This window comes from Tauraco erythrolophus, chromosome 19 (assembly GCF_009769465.1).
Source record: "Tauraco erythrolophus isolate bTauEry1 chromosome 19, bTauEry1.pri, whole genome shotgun sequence".
NCBI lineage: Eukaryota > Metazoa > Chordata > Aves > Musophagiformes > Musophagidae > Tauraco > Tauraco erythrolophus.
The window spans coordinates 6077313-6097539 of NC_141483.1; the positions used below are offsets into that span (position 1 = coordinate 6077313).

Consider the following 20227-nt stretch of genomic DNA (forward strand, 5'->3'; position numbering starts at 1 on the left):
CCGCCCGCCGGGGTGTCTCCGGCCGGTCACCCGGGGAACGGGTGGGTTGAAAGGGGAAAAGGGAAGAAACCGACCGCGGCCCCTTGGCGATGTTTTTGGTATAAAGTCACGTCGGGCCGAGGGGTGCGCCAAGGGCCGGAGCGGGGCCGTGCGCCGCCAGCCCGGTGTCCGCGCGGACCGGGAACAGCGGCGCGAGCCCCATCAGTGCAGTCGTGAGCAACCCGGGACGGAGAACCTGACTCGGAGTGAGCACAGGGAGCGGCGGGGCAGTGTCCAGCACTGGCACCCAGCACCATGGAAGAGAGGGAGCCCCTTGTCTATACACAGACCAGTATAAAATCCTAACGCGTACTGGGGATGGAACATAAAAACAGGAGCAGGGCTGTGGCGGCGATGCAGCCCTGACGAAGTGACCCCGGCAGCAGCCGCATGTCCGCGCTTCTCCACAGTCAGTGTCCTTCAGAGCCCCTGGCTACGGCTGAGGGAGGTATCCCAGCGGAAAACCTCTTCCCAAGCCCATGTCTGGAGCAGCAAAGGGCTGCTGCTGTGAGCTATGTAAACATAGGAAATGCCATCAGATCGGTTCTACATGATGGAGTCCAGGTTAATTAGGAGAGCGTGATCCTGTTCCAGGCTGGCCTGATGGCTTTTGGGATGCTCTTATTGGAAGAGTGCAGCCACATTAAGGGTTTAGTGGCTGCTCTTGCCTGCAAAGAACACGGCAGATACTTTTAAGTAGATAGTGACTGAAGCTGGGGCTGCTGGAACTGGAGAGGAGCAAACTTTGTCACTTATGATGGACACCTGTTGTGCCAGATGGTGAGCCTGAAAGGAAGCGAGGAATGGCAGAGGGGACCCTCTGTGCGGCTGCTGGAGGTAAGGGTGACAAAAGGGAAGCGTGAAGGACACAAGCACCCCCCTCATCTGAAGGAGTTGGAGGAAGGTGTACAGCTGAAGAAGTCCTGGCTGATCTGGCGTGGGTAGCCCTCCAGCACTTTCACCTGGACTGGATCGAACTTCCAGTAATCTCGGCCTCTCAGGAAATAGGCAAAACCTGCGGGTGAGAGAGAAAGGGTTAGGAGAGACAGGGCTGGCACAACTCAGAGCTCTTTCCTAGTGTTTTGTCTTTCCTAGCATTTTGTGTTGTTGACACTCTGCAGCATGTGCAGTACCAAAAGAGAGCCTGGAAGAGGTAGGAGGTGCTGCTAAAATTAATTTCACTTGAACCCAGGTTTGCAGCTTACACTGTTTAACTTTTGATGGGAGAATAAGCCAGATTTTATTTTATATTCCTGGTGGTTTTAAATACGCTGTACCCAGGTAGTGGCCCAGCCCCGAGAGGGCAAAGGATGTCTAGGACCTGAACAGGGCCTATGACAAGGGACTTGTGAAGATCTGCGGCAGAGCTTCTGTTACTGTGGGGAAGCTGCCCTGAGAGTTAGGCCCTGGAAGCAGTGGGAGCTGATCCACCACATCCTTTGGCAGGAGGGAGGCAGCCACCGCATCTGCCATCCCAAGCATCCTGGCTGTCCCCATTGTTTCTGTGGCACTGCCATGCTGTCTTGAGCATTGGGCAAATCTGGGAGGACTAGGCAATACCAAAAGCAGCCTGTTCAGTCAGGACAGCTGCCTGGGCTGAGGCATGGGCAGTGTTTCTGCTGTCTTCTCATCACTTCCTTTGTTGGGAGTGGTAACAGCTGGCTAGGACTGTGACCATTTCTTAGTCAGAAGTTTGAATTCTATGAGAATTTTATCTGTTGATCGTTGCAATTAATAATGATAAAACTTCTCACTTTTATGGGAGAAACCTAAGTTTCCTACCCACTGGAGGGAGCTGCCTCTCTCTCTCCACTATATGGCATGTGCTATGGCTGGGAAGTGTCCCCTACTACCAAATGTCTCGATCTGCCCAGATCTTCCAGCTGGGCAGTGGTGTCAGCCTGAGCACCCACCCCAGAGCAGGCCAGTTTGCTGCACTGACCGAACTCATCCTGAAAAGCCGCATCAATCTCCTGAGGAACGCCGCGCCAGTCGGCCATGGTCCGGGGATAGATGTTGTCCACCTGGCGGGTGTGAGGGTTGAAGCGCCAGTAGTTGCCTCCACTGAAGATGTAGATCTTGTTTTTCTCAGCCCCCCACACCAGAGCTGCCTGCACAGGGGATGGAGGGAGACCCAGCTCCACAATCGGGGTGGGACCAGATACCCGTCTCTCGCCATCATAAATCCAGTACTGAGAATCTGGCAAGGAGACAGAAAAGGGAGATAAGGGTTCAGAAGCTCTTTGGTGTCTAATATTCAGCAGTGAACCATGCAACCAGAGCTGGTGCCTTGGCAGAGCTCCCAGGGAAGCTGTGCCTGTGAGGCAAAACCCCACCAGTGTCACGGATGCTGCCACAGACAGGTGCCCAAAGTGCCAGCAGAGTGAGGAGTTGACTACCCACCTCAGCCCAACCCAGAGGATGTCAGCAGTGGGATGAGGAGACTGTTTTAGCAGCTGTCTTTTCTCTGTTTGTGGAAGTTATACCAAAAGACTTGATTGGAAGGACCAGCCCCTACCCTGCAGTCTCAGCTCTTGGAGGAGAACGTATGTGGGCATGCACAGGCATAAAGGGGGCATGCAGCTGTAAAGGAGCAAGCTACAGAGACCGGGAAGAAGCTGACAAGCTGAAATAGAGACTGGAAGCATACTTCCAGATTAGATTAAAATGGGAATCTCTGTAATTAGCCTACGGCATGTAATACTTTCCCCTGATCTCATTTTAACTCATGGGAGAAGCCTGCCAATTTTAGCACTGTAAGTCCTTGGGTACGGATCAGGTGCTAAGTGATCTATTTATGCAGGAACACCGCCTGCAGAGCCGCGTGGTCTGCTTTCTGGTGCTTGGTCTCACGGTGCGCAGACGGGGCGTGCACACCCAGAGCAGCTGGGTACCTACGTCATTCTGCGTCCCCACTATGAAATTTACACTTGGAAAGAGCATTAAGGAAAACAGTGGAGCTGAAACAGGGGTTGTTGCTGGTCTTGAACTCCAGAGGCAGCCAAGAGGAGGTCTGGCCCACCATGGGTGATTGGTTTTAATCCCCGTGGTGGCAGGAGGTTGCCTGGCTCTGCACACAGGCTCCCTGTAGGCTCGTTCAGTCTGGCGGAACCACACAAGCTCTGCATCCAGGTCTCTGAGGAGCAGAAAAGATGCTGTCCATCCCCTGAGCAGGACCTCAGGGGCACAGGCTCAGGAGTTTCACAACCTGTGAAAGTGTCTGTGGCTCTCTTCTGGCACAATGTTTCCCAGGACAACTGAGGGGATAGAGCAAAGGTTTCCTTCCTCCTCCTCTGCCAGCAGCATTGCCAGGGCAGAGGCTCAAAACAAACATTTGTGTTCCAGAGGAGGAGAAAGGGATATCTTGGCTGTGTCTAAAATAAAAGTGATCCCTCCTTCTCTTTTCCCCCCTCAATATCTGCTAAAAAGCTTAAACTAAAGAGAGAAGGAAACAAATAATAAGGACCACTGGATTGCTGAGGATGCCCAGAAGGTTCATCTTCCCAGGAACTTGTTGGGTCCTGAATACCCCTCAGTAAACGAGACGCATTTCCGAGCTGTCTGATCCTAGTCCAGCTCTTACCTTGGAAAAACCAGATATTGCCCAGAGGGTCCTCGAAGGTGGCATCAACGGCGCTGGGGATCCCCTGCCAGTGGCGGGAGGCCAGAGCTGGGTAGCCGTCCTGCAGCTTTCCAGCCCGGAGCCGCCACACATAGCGGGACTTGAAGAAGAACAGCTCCCCTCGGATGGTGGAGGCGGCGTCGAAAGCTGTGTCGCAGGCGTCGGGCTGCACAGACTGCCAAAGCGCGGCCGGTCAGCTGCTTGGACTCACAGGAGGACCCCTCGCCCGGGCTGGGTTCAGCAGACGGGAAGTCCCTGTGTCCAGGCAACTGTCCTGCTGTCAGCCAGTTTTGGTTGGGCACGTGCTGCCCAAAGATTCCCTCCCCACACGTCCCAGGCTGGCTGGCAGTGCCAGCCATGAGGTCCAGACCTGGGCTCAGCAGCGTGGGTGGAAGACACAGACACCAACCCCGTGGAAGCCTGCTGTGAGCCTCACGGCGAGGACAGTCCCAGCAGTTGGGAACAAGCTGTTGTGCTAGAGCAGGACACAGACAAGCTGTTCACTCACCTCCACCTTGGTGATCTCGTTTGTTTCAAAGTCTGGCTGGGGCAGCTCTGCTGGCTGAGTTGGGGTTGGGTCAGGATCTAGTTTGGGTTTCCCATAGAGGTACTGGATACCTTGCTTGTCATCCTCACTCAGACTCAGTGGGTAGCGGAAGATATAGAAAGGAGACATCAGTGACTTGGAGACAGCCGTGTGCTGCAGGCCCAGGACGTGGCCGAACTCATGAGCAGCCACTTGGAGGAGGTCAGTGCCTACAAAGGGAAAAAATGGGAGAAGCTTTTGCCTGCCTCCGGGGCTCACGTCTACCAGTTAACAGCCACTGACAACGCACTGAGGTACCCTGTAGGAGCCTAACACGAGGAAGGAGAAATCTACCGCAACGACAGCGCTCACGGCTTGTTGTTCCCAGGGTTTTCCTGGAACACTATGAGTGAATTCATACGCTCAGGTACCAGCCTGGGCATGCTGGTAAATTGTAATCCTGTCACCAGGGGCTTCTGTACCCCATCAGCTATCAGGAAGAAAAGGGTTTCCTGTGTGCTTTTGGATAGAAGAAATTTGCAGAGAGAGATGTCTGGCCCACAGAAGCAGGTGTCGGGGTGGTAAGGTCAGGTTTTGTCCACCCAGCCTTGCAGCAGTCGTTGGCTCTAGCTGTAGTGTGTCAGGTCCCGTCTAGATCATGTCCACTGTGGAAGATACCTGCGTCAGTGAGGATTAAACTTGCTAATGGCCATTGTCACACAGACAGCAGAGGGAGCTCATTTATTGCTCGTGTGTGGACTGTAGCAAGAAGGTGACATTTAGAAATCCATAGAAAGCTATCCAGTGTCAAGGCCTGGGCCTTTTCACCAGACTGGAGTAGATCTATGGGAGATCATGTTTTAGCAATACATGACCTTGGAGCATCTAGAAAAGGAGAGAGGGAAAAGTGAATTTCAGTATGCGAAAATGTGTCATTTGGCAGGTGTTGTTTAGCTTCCAATGGATCCTTTTTGAAGTCAATAGATTTCAGGGAAAGCTGGAAGAGGCATATTAAGCAGCGAAACTTGTGAGCGGGCCTGTTTGTTGACAAGTCCCAGCGTATTCGTTCACTCGCCTTCAGCCAGAAATCCTCCGAGCTGCAGCCCAAGCGATGAGAAAGGCAGGGATGTGAGTCAGCCAGCCTCGCTGCTCCAAGCAGGATTTCCCTGCTGGCTCCAGGGAAGCTGATCACTTCTCAGCAGCCAGAAGGACAGGACAGGGGCATGCAGCTGGGAGGAATGCCTGGGAAGGGCGGAGGGGAAGGTGAGCCCGTCTTCCTCCACTGGTCAGCTTTATGTTGAAGCGATGAATTTGCGCAGCACTGGCCCAATTAAATCGACACATCTAGGTCAGCTGAGAAAGTGGGATTTCTGTGTCAGTGATTTATCACAAACTTTCAGACACTCGTGTTTGGTTTGGCAGGCTCCTCGCTCGATGCTTTCCAGTGTTGGCAGGTCGGCTGTGCTGTTGTCAGATTCTCTGGGGGAGGCGAACAACAGCACGCCTGAAGGAGCTGTGCTGGGGAGCGTCACGGTGTCCCTTGTGGAGGGTCCTCCACGTGGAGTCCTACTTTGGCACGGCTCTGGGGTGACCCCAGGGCACACCTTAGCCATCCTGCTCTCCTGTCTGTAAAATGAGGCTAAGGATTTCCCTGCCTCGCCGAGAGCTGAGATAAGGATTTATCCATGTTTATATTGTAAAGCTCTTTTCAGCATATTAAATGGCAATTAGCTGCAAAGAGCTTTTGCAGCATTTATTTATGGAAGATGTAGTGGGGGTAAAAAGGCCATTTTCAGTTCTTGGTCTGCCTCCAACAGTGTTTTTTTTGAGAATGTTGGAAATTCTTCAACAACATAGGCAGCCTCAACAGAAGGTGAAAATCAGCAGAGCCCACCCTTCCTAAAGGAGCAGAAACGCTTCTGCAGAAAGATCCAATGCTCTGTGGTTCTTGTTTTGGGTCAGCATGAACAGAGTTGAAGACATAGTAGTCCTGTGCCGCACACAGAGATTCAAGCTGGCATACAACTGGCAATAAAGTGGACTTTGGGGGAGCCCATCTGAGCCCTTACCATCAATGTGGACAAAATGTTTGGGAAACCCCAGAAAGGCAGGGGTTTAACTTGGGCTTTGTGCCTGTGTCTTTGATCCTGTAGATAAACGGGGAAGGAGAGGCTGATCTGGGTTAATTTTGGCGGGTCTTGCAGAAACTGATGCTTTGGGCACTGATTCAGATGGTCCCAGGTGGTACTGCAGTATCTCATGAGACACTGTGACACCAGACCCTGAGTCCCTCAGTACCCAAGCAGAGAGCTACCAGCTTGGATCTATTATTAGCAAAAAAAAAAAAAGAAAAGAAAAGAAAGGAAAAAAAAGTCTTGACTCGGTGTGGTATTGGTTATGATCAGAGCATTCCCAGGCCACAGGGGCAGAGCTGGAGCCTGGATGTTTTCCCTTTATGGACTTGTTCAAAGAGAAAATACTTTGTGGGCAGGCGGTGAACAGTGCATGCAGCAGCTGGGGCTGAGGCTGTCCTTTGGGAGACAACTGTGGCAGCCAGTGCTTGAGCCTCGGTCTTTCTTCATCCCTTGCCTGCTTTATTTCTAACGGTTCCTGCCCATGCTGGGTGCAATTCCCAAGCGGCAGCACGTGTGGCTGGGCAGAGGAGCCGTCTCTCAGATGTGTCCCTCTTGCTCTCCCCGCACAGGGGGAGCCCACTGGGAAACCAGAGTCCTGGCACTGGACACAGGCTTTGCTGTGGCTGAAGGGTGACAAGAAAAGACCTAAATACTTCCAGTAGGCTTGTAAGTGTTAGGAGATGACAATGCACACCACAGAAAAGATTGCTGCCTCTCAGTTTTACAAGGTCCCTGTTCCCAGCACAACTGAATCATTTCCAAGTGCCCCGATAAGCATCCTGGAGCATCCACAGCTCCCCCTGAAACAGTACCGTACCCAGGTTGTTCCCAATCGTCCAGGTTTCATCATAGTCAAAATGGACGTCTCCCTCCCGGTGCGTCTTGGGGAAGAACGCGTGTGCCAGGATCCCTCCGGGCCCATCGAAGGGCAGGTTATCTCCATGCCAGTACCTGGAGGGAAGACACGCTGCACCTCAGACAAACGGCCGTGTACATCCAGTGAACACCATCATATGGCCAAAGGTGGGAAGCCACTGTGAGGGGACAGCAGCTCTCACATCCATCCCAAGTTTATCCCACCAGCCTGGATCGACTCTTTTGAGCCCTTTGGATTGCCACAAACTCAGTTCTGCTCTGGGGCACTGAGGAAGCAGAGCTTGGTGACAACAAGCCCTGGGGAGTTCATATGTTTTCTCAGGGATGTTTCTCTCCTCCCCCTGTTCAGATTCCAGCCCAAAGCTAACCATGGAGCCTAAAGAATTAAGGAGGGTACTGCTCAAGCCAAGATTAAGTTGACATAGCCGAGTGACGGGGAGATGCAGAGGGGCAGCCAGCAGCAATCCCAGCCAAACCCTCAGGTCAAGCCTGCTGTTGACTAGTGAAGGAAACCCATGAGAGATGTGGCCACTTTAGAGAGCTGAGGAAGGCACAGGCCAATACACGGCATGCACATCGCATCACTGCTTGGTCGGTCTCCACTGACTTTATTAGTTTTACGCAAACACGCAGCAGAGGGAAATCTTTGCCCCTGTGCATATTTTTCCAAAAGTAAATTTCGGGCCAGGAGCCAAGATTCATTTAACCAAGAAACTATATTTGTCTTTGGGCAGACAGTTACGTCGTTCAGTCAAGGGACAGGATGGAGGACCTGAAGATGGAAAGTCAAAACAAACACTTAGGAAAACAGACTGTGGGCAGAGAAACGTAAATGTACCAGGACAATTAATGAATGATCAGTAATGTTACTGTGCACAGCCAGCATGGAATAGCCTCACTTAAACCAAGTAGACCACAAGTGACCAAAAAAAAACCCAAACCACCACCCCAAAAATCCTAGTGTCTGAAAGCAGAAACATAAGCCTCCACTTAAGTGCCTAAGTTGTGTGCTGGCAGCTCTGCTCTGGTTAGAGGCTTGGGGTCTTGCCTGCAAGGATGCTGCTCTGTCTGGGAGGAGAATGCTGCTGCCCACCGTGCTCACCTTGTGAAATCGATGACGATGTCAGCCCGGCCCTCCTGCACCTCAGTGAAGGTCAGCGGGGTCACGTCGCTCCAGACTTTCAAAGCTTCCTCAATGGTCCTTCTCACTTTAGCTTTCACAAGTTGCCACGGGAACCTGATAATTCTGAAAAGCAACAGACATTGGATGAGGAGAGCATCAGCCGCTGCCCCATGAACACTGCTGTCATGAAGACACTAGCTGAAGGATCAGCGTCCCTGGGGCTGCCACTCTCTCTCAGCACTGGAACATCTCAAATCCATACAAGCACTGCTCCGGCACCCTCTTCCAAGCAACATGTGCAGCAGATAAATCCCGTCACATTTAAACCCTCTCTCTGGCTGGTGGACTCTCTGGAGATCTTTGCCAATCTGTGTTGTTCTGGAGTGAAGTGATGCAGCATTTCCCAGGTCTGTCCCTGTGAGTCCAGCCCCACAGAGATGCCTGGGAGTGGTGTGATGTGATTTCTCCTCCTCAGTCTCTGCATTTTTTTGGCCCTGGGAACCTGGGCTGGCTCAGAGCAGCTGCTGCCTCTTCTGCCCTCCTATAGCACAAGCAGCCTGTAAGGTCTGCCGCAGAGGGAGCTTGCTCTCCCTTCCATTAACACTGTTGGTGTGCGCTCACATCTGCTGTGTTTCTTTAACAGTTAACCGGAAAAAAAAAAAAAAAAAAAAGCAGCCTTTCTGTTATCTATCGCCTCCTAACGCTACGAGGAACTGTCTCCTGCACTTAATTCAACAAAAGATGATTTAGGTGCTGTCAGAGTCCATATGAATGTGCTCACCTCTCCACTCATGTCTCTGTGGGCAACTGGGGAGGCAGCACAACCCCCCCGCAAGCCTGTTGAGCAGAATTGCTATTGAGAACGTGTGGGGTGACTTGGGCAAAACTTTGCACTGAAGTCGTGTTTACGGGAACATCAATAACAGCTGAATAAAAAGGTTTTTCTAAAATAAACTGTGAAGTGAGCCCACAGCGGGGTGGCTGGGGGAGCGAAGGCACGGGAGGAGAGAGCCAGTGGTAGGAGCTGGGCTCGGCATGTGTCAGGGGTTTGATGTAGGGAAGTGAAGGTACGAACGCGGGGGTGTCAGTGCGGGACTGACCCAGGGGTAACGCAACGGCTGCGTGGAATGTGTTTGGGCAGGGGCGGGTGGGCAGCTGTGTTTATGGCAGCGTGTGCGTGAGGGGATGTGGAGGCGCTGGGTACGACCTTGCTGGTGGTCCAGCACGTGGCTCCCCTGCCCCCCAGCCAGCTGTGCCCGGTTTTAGGGCTGCCCTCCAGCTTTTGTGATCGTGTCACAGCATGCCACGCTCCAGAGAACATCAGACTGAGAGCTTTGGGGAGGGAGAAGCAAACGAGCCTGACTCCTGTTTCGGGCTTCTCTTACTTGTAGGTGAGATCAGTCTTGTCCCAGCGTCCACCGGAGAGGACGAACCGCTTCTGCCGGTTCCGCCCATTCTGGCCATCCAGCGACACCGGGAGGTCGGGCACACCGCACCGAGGTGGGTTCCAGCGTGCCACCTGCTCATCTGTGCCCATGGAGAAGCCCTTGGTGGGCACACCGGTCCCCACAGCGTTCACCAAGGAAGACAGCCAAGGACTCTGCTCCTTCCAGGTGTGATGCTTTCGAGACATGTCCTAAAAGGGAAAAAGCAAAGCCATGACTTCAGTGTCTGGGAAGAGAGGTCCTGATGCAGACTGGTGGACGACTCCCCACAGCAGCACTGCAGCGGTGAGTTCCACCTCTGCCTGGGGCTGTTCCTCTGCTGCCAGGGCACAAACTGCTCCCCATAAACATCCTCTGTTCCCTGGGCTCTGCTGTGCTGAGCTGGGTCACACCTGGAAAGCACTGTCTCATGCCATGGCACCTCCTAAGCACTGGACTATTTTTGGTCCATTTTTCCTTGGCAGCTGGCCGGCAGGAAATGCTTTTGCAAACTGTGGATGAGAACCAGACCCTTCAAGAATGAAACAAATCACTAGGGAGTAAATTCTCCCCCTTTGCCCCACATCCTTTATTCCCTCCTGGCCCCGTGTAGAGGTGATATTGATGGGAGGAAGCCTTTAGTCCCCAGCACACAGTTGTGCTCCCTTTTGTCACTCCCACGGTGTCCCCTCGCTGTCCTGGTGTAGTGAACAGGCTCTCAGCATGGCTGGGGGACATCACTAGCTGGAGAGCCAGACACATGGATCTAGGGGGTGACTCAGAGCCCAGCCCACAGGGCAGAGAGCAGCAGTGACTGTCCTTGCAGCCCCTATCGCTGTCTGAGGTCACTGATGCCAGAGGGATGGACAGGACCATACCCCCTTGCCTCACTGTGCCTGTGACTCTGCCTGGGGACAAGATCACCTGGGCTATCCCACACTTAGCTGGAAAAGCATGGTTCATCTTGACAACATCAATTAGTGCTAATTAGCTGACTTCCATTGGTTACCTACCTGACAGCAGGACTGCGGGGCCACCACAAAACACAACCCAAGCATAATCCCCAGGCTGCTGCAGGGCATGTGGGGTGCAAGGTGCTTGGTCCCTGCATCACCATGCTGCACAAGCCAGAGGTCCACACATGGAATTTTTTGCCTAATTCTGTGCAGGCAAATGTAAAGGTGTCTGAGCAGCACGAGAAGCTGAGATGCAGCAGTGACACATCCCTACTCAGACAGGCAGGCTCTGTCCCACAGGGATCCAGAGTGAGCACCTGGGGTTGAGAGGTCCCCTTCCTTCCCCTGCAAGGAGCTGCCTTCCTCCAGGCCAGCTCTCCTGGCTGCCCTGCCGGGGACACGAAGGTCAGGCGGGCACGATGCCAGGGCTGCCGTGATGCCGTGTAATCCGCGTGCTGCGGCCACTCTGTTCCCTACAATGAGCCCATTCATGCGGGCTGGAATGAAGTGTGAAGCCCTTGGCATTAATTCCGCTACCGAGCCCCCGACTCTGTAATGGCCCCGTGCCTTTGAGCGCTGCGTGGATGGACACAGGAGCCTGGGAGGTCACACAAGGTGCAGTTTAGGTGCCCAGCTTTTCATGTGTCTGTCACCACTCCAGTTTGCTGGCATGTCATCCCCAGCCAGCCACACACCTTGGTGGTTTGACACCTGCCAGCCTTTGCCTTAGAAACCATCGACCCAATCCTGGTGTCCCAGTGCACTTTTACACACCACGGGAACCACACCATCAACATGTGCAAAGAGAGAAGGCCATTTTACATCCTGAACAGCAATGCCTGCACAACCCACCAGCCACAGCACTGGGAATCCATCCAGTGCTTTAGTGGAAGGAGAGTGTACGGGCTGGCCTGTCCCAGGGGAGTCTGCACCGGGCTGCTCCTGCTGAATGCTGGAGCCCTGCCAGGTCGGAGGTACCTGTCTCTAAGAGGAGCTCTCTAAGAGCTGCCTGGCACCCTGCCTGGGCTGGCGGCTAGCGTCTGCGAAGGACAGCTGGCAGGAAGAGCTGGTAATGTTCATGTCCTGGCCAACACCTTGTTCCCAGCCCCACTGAGACCCTCCGCCAAGTGTATAACGGCAGCTGTGTCACCAAAGCCCAGGCTGGAGGGCTGCTCGGCTCCTTGCTCCTGGATGCGCTCAAGAGCATGGGATGATGAACACGTCTACTTTCCCAGGACCAGGAGGTGCTGGACAGCCTCTCCAAGGCACATGGGGAGAGCAGAGGTGGACCCTGGGGAGAGCCCTCGCAGTGGAACTGGGAGCACTGGGAAATCTTCAGGAGTTACCCAGGTAAGTGAGTGGGCTGAGGCTGACACATATGGGCTTACTCCTATTTTTTTGTCTTGGCTATGCTAAGTGCATCCCCCTGGTCTCCCAGGAAGGCTGGTTGTTTCCTTGCTGGCTGGGGCACTGACATAGACTGAAGATTATCTCTCTCCTCCAAGCAGGAGGAACTGTCTTGTTTCCTTCTCACCCCGAGGGATCTCCACGTTCAGAGGCAGACCAGAGGCAGGTTTTCTCTCTCCTCTTTGGTTAGCTCAAAGCCACTGGCATGAAGCCCAGCTTCCAGCCATCCAAACCCCACCTTGACTTATGCAGGTCCATCCCTGCTCCCGCCTGCCTGCCCTCTGCTGTGACCCAGCCCTGGGAGGGGACACAGCATGGCCCTGGGAACAGCTCTGGGTGGAGGCAGGAGTCGAGACCTGCCCCGCTGCCCCGTGTGCTCGCTGTGCCCCTAGACAAACAGCGAGTCTCTCCCTGTCGTCACTGCACCGACATTAGCACCATGGCAGGAAAGGGCTGGAAAATGCCACTGCGGGTGCAGCCGGCAAGGGGAAATGTGACAGGCAGAAACCCGTTGCCAAACAATGCTCAGGAGACGCGTCAGGCTAGAGATTTCGGTCTCCTTGGCTGGACACACCTTGCTTCAGGCACTTCCCAAGGCTTAGATAACGCGTCCTCTCGCTTAAGGTTGCATCCTTCCCACCCAGCGCTGAATCCACCCTCTCTTGGGGAGATGCTGCTTTGTTCTGCCGAGCGGTGGTGTAATGCCCCCACTGTGAACTTAGGGGTTTGCTTAGGGCTGTGCTGCTGCTGAAGCTAGAGCAAACCTGTGAAGAGAGGATGAGGAGGGCACTGGCTGCTAGGTAACTATCAAAGCATCCCTGCTCCTCCCATGCCACCACTGGAGGGGAAAGGACTACTGAAGACCAAAAGCAAAGGAAAGTCCCTGCAACCCGGGGCAGGTGTTGAGATCAGCTGAGTGCAGAGCCCGATCTGAGCCTCTGGCTGAGGCTGTGAGCAGCCACTCGCGCTGCCCGTCGCAGCTGGGGTGGATGCTGTGCACGGGAACAGACAGCTTTTAGCCAAGGGAAGAGGCCGGGGCTTTGCCATAGAGACTGAGCAGCAAAATGACCGCACACCACGAGCACAGAGGGGCTGCCAGGCCTGGAACCAAGGGTCGAGGGCAGTGGGGACAGCAGAGGAGCAAAGCTACGCGCAGAGAGGGCTGTGCTGCAGCTGGCCACAGCCCCTCGCAAGGAAAGTGCCTCTTCCCAGCAGCCTTGTGACCGACAGGCTGAGGCGGGGACACGAGGGAAAGGACAGATCCCACCGCAGCGCAGAAACCGCAGCCGAGGTACAGACTGCCCACTCGGTTCCTCACGGCTTTACCAGCCCTCGTTGCTGCGACACAACAGCCATCGCTTCGGGTCTGCTGGGGCCGGATGAACGCCAGCCAAGCTTCCCAGGAAGCATCCCAGCCATCTTTAACCTCATTGTGTTGGTCAGCACTCACCCTCCAGAGCCTCCCAGGAGGAGAAGCAGCCGGAGCAGCACAGCTACAGTGGAGTATCAGCATCGCTGTGTATAAAAAACCTCCAGAGTGAGGCCAGTGCCTGGTACTGACAAACCTGGTGCTCTCCTCTGCCTGGGTCCATCGTCTGCTGCCTGCCCTGAACTTAAACTTGTCTCCTCTCTCTTGTACCTAATTGCCTGGGCTCCTGCCCGCTCCTGCAGCACAGACATGAAAGGAGACCCCCCTCCCTGTCAGACAGGAGTGACTGGACAAGTTACAACGTGAATTCCATCAGTCTTGGATACTTCCCCTGTCATTGGGGGCTGTTTCCTCTTCTGCTAGGGGATGAGCTCATGGGTTTTCTCCCCACCTCCCTGTCCCTTCTGCTGCTGCTTTTCCATTTCTCCTTGCTGTCTCCTTCTGTTACTCAGAGTGTTTGGTGTGGCCCTGGTGTTCGCTGCCCCTTTGACTAGTAGCATTATCCTCCTCCCACCTCAGAGCACTCCTGCCCTTATTTCATCGTGCGGGGAAGGCAAGTGGAGATGCTTTCTCCTGCAGTTCTCACATAAGACAGCTCTCTCACCCCTTTTCTGACCACTGTCAGGTGGCTGTGCCCCCAAGGGGCTCTGCACCCCTTTAACAGGCTGCAGCAATGTTCCTGCCTGAGATCAGCACTGTTGTCCCGATGCACAGAGTACCGTGGCAGGCTTTGGGCCAGGCTGCCTCTCAGGCAGCCTGCTTTGCAGGGGTTGGATTTGAAAGTGCAACTACAGCTGATGGTTAGTGGTCAACCTGGAGCCAGCTCCGCTCTAGTCAGGTTGTGTCCCAGAAGCAGACTCGCCTCAGAGGGGCTAATGCTTCAGCCGAAATTTCATGGTAGAAACAGATTGTTTGCAGTCTGGTCAGACCCTGAGCTAAGCATGCTCCTGGTCTGGACACTCTTAGTGGAAACAATGGCAAAGCCACCGGATTTATTGATCCTCCCTCCCCCAGAACAAGGCAGAGTCTCCCAGCCTCTCTAACTATGAATTCTTTGCTTACACAAAATATTTCTGCTACAGGACTGACTCCTTCATGCTGGGCTGCAGCCTGGTCCCGCTGCAGACAGAGCCAAGGGGAACGCAAAGGCTGAGGTCAAACTTTGGCCAAGTGAGGCCAAACGGGAGGTGCTGCAGTGCCTGGCCATGCATACACAGTCGGAGGTTCCTCTCCACTCACTTCCCATACTCCGTGGCACCATCAAGCACTACCTCCTGGGGCCTGACAGTTTGTTTCCGGATTATTTGGTGGTAGTTGTTGTTGGCAACAAAAAAAGGAAAATGTTTATTTTTCCTAAGCAACATGGAACATGAAACATTACGGACTGCACATGTTTATGCCCACAGACAGAATGAGAAGACCCAGGCTCTGATGTAACAAGAGAAAGCAAATGAATAAACACTGCAGGACTATTTTTATTATCAGACACTTTAATTATGTGACAGTTTGTGAGTCTAGTCCATCAACACCACCACAACCGAGTTGCTGGTGTCACCCAAGCGACAGTTTGCCAGAAAGAGAAGTACTCACAAAGCAAACAAGCCCCCGGATGCTGGGGTAGCAAAAGGTTTCAAGAGCCCTTAATCTGATGACCTAGAAATCCCCTTGAAACCAAGAAACCGCTCTAGGATGCAGCACACTCCAGCCAGAGGAGGAAGGGGGCTGAGATGTTTTGTTCATTGTGCAATTACATCCCACTTAAGGTGAGCAATGAGCTATCGGTGCCCAGCCCAAGGACAACAGCCAGGACGTGTCCCGCTGGGTAAGGCCACATGGCACAGTGCAGCCCTCTTCAGAGCTATGGGGGGATGTTCTACCCTCAGGGAGCATACGTTGCTCAGATGCGCAGGGTGGGATCTCCGAACCCACAAGACAACAACTGTCCCCTTGTCCAATCTCCTGGAGACGTCTAGGGGTGTTTCCCCCTCTGCTAATTTTCACAGAGCCATTTTTCACTATTTGTGAAATAGTGATGCCTCTCTCCTGCCCAAATCCCACTAAGAGGAGAAGGTCTGGTCACCTGTCTCTTCTTGTGGGTCTTATCTGCACCAGGATCTCAGTGAACCTCTTAAAACATGTCTGTGGCCCTCAGAGAACCCCTGAAGTGCTCCACTTTTCATTTTGCCAGGCAGCTATGTGCAGCCTCAGCAGTGCTTCCATTCACCTTACAGACTGTGCCGTCCCCAGTGTAAGAATATCCAGGAACCCTTCATTTACCTATCTGCACGTTTGGGATTAGTAGGAAAGAGCTGACAGTGTCTCTGTTGTGAAAAGTGTCTGCAGGACAATTTTTCCACATAAGATCCTTTTTTAAATGAGACCTACACAGGGCACCCTGCCTCTGCTGAGCCCTCTGAGTTACGGTGCCAGGGCAGGATACGCATGGGGGAAGCAAGTGAAGTGCAGCATGAGCTGGAGTGGGAGATCCTCCCCAAAGTGCTTCTCTCCTCCCTGCTCTCTTCTTCCTCCCTGGTCTGCTTTGCCAGCTGCACACCTCAAGTCTTGCCACACTGCTGCGTTTGCGTATGCGTTGCATGCGAAAGCACAAACACAACAAACCCACTGGAGAATAACTGCTTACATGTGTCTCCAGTCTCTCCTAGAGCAGAGGATAAACATGCCTAAAATTACCCCAACACTCACTGCAGTATTTAAATAGCCAAACCAAACAGTGCAAATCAAACCCTTCCTGCGGGAGCTGCCTGAGCCCTGAGCGAGGCAGGCAGTCTCCTGGCTCCTGGGTTGGGGGGAAGGCAGCACTGTGCTTCCAGGGGGAAACCTGCTCGGTTCAGGGCGAGAGCTGCAGGATACGGCTCCTGAGGGATTACACTGGCAGCTGGGAGGGTGCCCATCCCTTCTCCACGGAGAGAGAGTTTCCCAGCAAACAGGCTGACTTTGATTTCCCAGGGGAGCAGAAAGCAATGCAGGAATTCGGTGTCTGCGCGTGCACTGCCTTGAGGACTGCAGATCTTTTGTTCTCAAGTCTTGCTGTGGACACCAGACAGCCTGTATTCCGCTCTCAGTTTTCTCTTTCTTTCTTTAGGTGCTAATGTAAAAGTGAAGGAGATCTACAAAGTTTGCCACAAAGAACACAGCTCCTTCTGCAACTTGCACTGGGTATCCTGGCTTTAAAATGAATCTTAGCCCTTGATTCCCTCCCCCCTCAATACTGCTCTTGTGACTTGTTACTGGAGCACCGAACAGTCATGGTGCAGCATCCTGCTGCGCCAGGTGCTGCCCAGCGAGGGCCTTGCCCACCCCATCTACTAGCACAGCTCCAGGAAACCACCATCGTCTGTGCTGTAGGAATGAGCCTCTTTTCCCAGCTCAGCCCCTCGGCTCCTTTCTCATTCATCACCCAACAGCAAAAGGTGCCCAGACAGGAAATGAGTTGCTGTTAGGCATAGGGAAACATCTTTTTGTGTGGAGAGACTAAAAGCAGCCAGAGAAGCGAATATGCAATGGCATGGCAGAGCTCACTACTACGACAGGGTAGAGGAGGGCTGAGGTCAGAAACTCATCCACGAGCCACTGTCAGCCCAGCCATCCCGCTTCAGCCGTTCTGCGCTGACATGCATGCCCCAGCTGGAGGAGGAATGGGGTGCACTGCTGCCAACTTGCTTACATCGTATGCAAGAGCAACTACTGTGATGCTGGCTTTACCTCAGAGGTGCTAGAATGGCCTTCAGAAACCTTGACACCAGATAAGGAACCCAGAAGGGCAGCTGTTTGGGATGAGAGAACTGCTGTTTGAAAGGATGGGAAATCATCTGTCTGTTTCCAACCCCAAACCAACGCAGCCACAATCTCTGCAAAGACTGAGTGAAATACACGGATCTGAAATCCCGAGCTCCACATGGCTGGTCAAACACACAAGCACAGGGTGTTCCTGAACAAAACATACCTGTAGGAGCATCACCTGGAGTTACTCCAGCCAAGAGGAAAGTATTAGCACTCACGAAGCAGAGCATTAGCCTGGGATGAGGAAGAAACCACCTCTGGGCAGCAGACTGCCAACTTGGGGGGACCTTCTTCAGGAGTGTGGTGGTGGATTAGATGGACCTGGAGTCTGAGCAGACCTGGACCTCTGCGTTAACTCTATGCTCGTCCAGCAGTTTGGTGTGTTCCCCTGTTCAAGGGGTACTGGCCAAGGCAGATGAGCCTCAGCAACCTCTGCAGTCAGTCAGCAGCTGCAAGCACCAGCAAAAGGAGATGAACGCTGCGTGCCACAGCTGGACCGGACCCCAGTTCAGACAGTGTGACACTCAGGCTGGCTCTCCCTTCCCCGGGGATCCCACATAGGTCCTTGCTGGCAGCCATGCCAGGACCAGAGGCTGTGCAGGTCCCTCAGGAGTAGCAGCTTCTCAGCTCACACACCACAGAGCGTGAGGCACCCACCAGCCCAGCCAACGTCCCCGCAGGAACCAGCGCTCTCCAGCGTTAGGCAGGTCCCTCCCAGCCCAGCACTCACTACGTTCAGATGGGGATGAACTCCGCGGAGTGGTGTCATAACTGGGGTGCAGAGTGCCACTGCCCTGGTGCTTGGCCTCACCTTCCTCGGAGGCAGAGTGGAGCCAAGCGCAGTGACATTTTTTTTTGGAATAATACAAGCACTTTGGGGGCCAAGGCTGCTCCATGCCAAGTCCCAGCCCACAGCATATTTAGCAGCCAAGTTAGAAAGTACTCAGATGACAGAGCTGATAATAGAACCATCGACAGAACCTGAACTAATCCCCTTGGGCTGCTACCGGGCATTCGCTCTGTCATTATTTTATGGCACACTAGTGAAGCGCATGTATATAATAACCCAATTACGCACGCACCCATTCCCAGCACAAGGAGCCCTCTGTCTTCTCCCGTCCCCCGAATCCCTCGCAGGCCGCTGCTCCCCTCTGGCAGCCGCAGTCCCTGCTGCTGGCGGCTCCATCCCAGGTGCTGGGATCTGGCAGGCGTGTGCAGGAAGAGTGAGCCCTGCTGCTCCCCTCCTGCCTGATTCGCCCTTTTAGTCTCGTTTCCCCGAAACGCCCCCCGAATTGCCGGCACAGCGTGCCGGGGGTGGGGTGGGGGGGGGGGTGGTTATTAACAGGCACTGAGTGCTCCGCTGCCTTTAAAGGAAGGGGGAATCCCGTGTCCTCCCGTAAACCCTCCTTGTCGCGCTCCCTGTTTTTCCTTCGCTCGCTCGGCAGAAGGGAGCACGCCTGAGAAAACTCCCCAAACATACCGAGAGGAGCCCGTGGAGCGGGGGGTGCCCGGGCGGGGGGACACCGCTGGGAGCAGCCGTCCCCCGGCCGGTGACTCCCGGCAGCGCATCGCTGCCCGTGTCGGCATCCCGAGGGCGGCTTGGGGGGTGTGGGGGTGTGGGATGGAAGAGGGGAGGCGGAGGGGGGGCGGCTCATCCCGCTCAGCGGAGAATCTACCGGGGAGATGCTCCCGTCGGGGCCGCACGGGAGAGCGGCGGGGCTAGGATTTGAAGTGGGGAGGGAGTTTGGGGGGCACACGGAGGTACCGGGTGGTCCCGACTCACCGGCTTATGTCGGCGGGCGGGCGCGGCGGGGGCGCAGTGCAGTAAGGCGGCGGCCAGCAAGGCGGCGGCGGCGGGTAGCGGCGGACGGGCCATACCGGGCGGCGGAGCGGGCTCGGACATGGGACGGAGGTTGGAGGAGGCGGGGGGGGTTAGGGGGGGTGGGGGGGGATGTCCCCGCTGAGCCTTTTATCCCCCCCCGTTGCCGCCTGCCCTCCTCCCCGCGCCTCCTCCCGCTCCTGCCTTTTGTTCTCCCCGAGCGGCGGCTGTACGGGCCGGGGGGGACACGGCCCGGCGGCATCGCGGGAGGGGGGTCCCGCCGGGCCCGCCCCGCTCCGCCCCGCCGCTGGAGGCGACGGGGCGGAGCGGGGCGGGCCGGGCGGGTCCCCCCTCCCGCGCCTGCCCTGCCTCTGGCTTCCGTGCGAGCAGGCTGTGGAGGTCTCTGCGAGTGTCCCTGGGGGCAGGCATTGGTCTCCGGGGCTGATAATCTGCTTCCCCGTCCGGTTTTTGGGAGGGAGCAGCTGCTGGAATCACCTAAACCCGGTGTCAATGCTTCCAGTCTTGTAACTGGTTTCTATCTGGATTGGGATGGGTTTATACGGGTCGGTTTAAAGGTGTTTTCCATCTCTCCTGCCTAGGGGTACCGAGGATTAAAGGCAATGCTTTTAGACCCTCAGTGCCCGCTGAGACAGCTCAGTCCCCACGGGGAGTATCTGATCTCTGGGTTTAAATGTGTCTTGCATCCCTGCTTTGCCGTGTGCAGAGCTCTGCTGAAGCCGTCGGTGTGCTCCTAGCCCTCCGCTCGGCGTTTCCAAGAAGGCTTTGCCTGTGCGAGATGCTGAGAAAGGGGAAGGAAGGGAACATTCCTCATTTTGGAGATGCCAAAGCCTCTGGCCACCTGGAGATGGAGGTAGAAATGCACAGATCTGGTTTCTTGGTTCCTCTTTCTATGGGAGAAGCCTTGGACTGTGTCAGTGTTCCCACAGTAGGCTGAGTTTAGCTGCAAATTGTTTCAAGAAATGTATGCAAATAAGAAAACTTTCATCTCCAGCTGCCTGGACTGGTGTGCAGGGAGTGGGTAAGGCTTCCTTACATCCCCGACTGCATTA

At 54.6% G+C, this 20227-nt stretch overlaps 1 protein-coding gene across 1 annotated transcript; it reads right to left on the reverse strand.

Moving 5' to 3' along the window:
* Positions 1-920: 920 nt before the first annotated feature.
* MMP11 (matrix metallopeptidase 11) lies at positions 921-19241 on the reverse strand. Its single transcript, XM_086623580.1, has 8 exons — positions 19122-19241; positions 9707-9957; positions 8301-8444; positions 7140-7273; positions 4170-4417; positions 3623-3836; positions 1982-2239; positions 921-1054 (listed from the first exon to the last, which is right to left on the reverse strand). Exons 1-8 carry the CDS (start codon positions 19239-19241, stop codon positions 921-923), a joined length of 1503 nt encoding a protein of 500 aa, XP_086479706.1.
* Between the last annotated feature and the right edge of the window lie 986 nt (positions 19242-20227).

What these genes read in the sequence shown, in the direction of transcription:
- MMP11 (XM_086623580.1), bottom strand. Translation starts at nt 19,241, where the DNA reads ATGTCCGAGCCCGCTCCGCCGCCCGGTATGGCCCGTCCGCCGCTACCC. An exon ending in GACGATTGGGAACAACCTGG is followed by an intron (nt 4,418 to 7,139) that starts GTACGGTACTGT and finishes TTCCCTTTGTAG; the next exon opens with GCACTGACCTCCTCCAAGTG. An exon ending in GGCTTTTCAGGATGAGTTCG is followed by an intron (nt 1,055 to 1,981) that starts GTCAGTGCAGCA and finishes TCTCACCCGCAG; the next exon opens with GTTTTGCCTATTTCCTGAGA.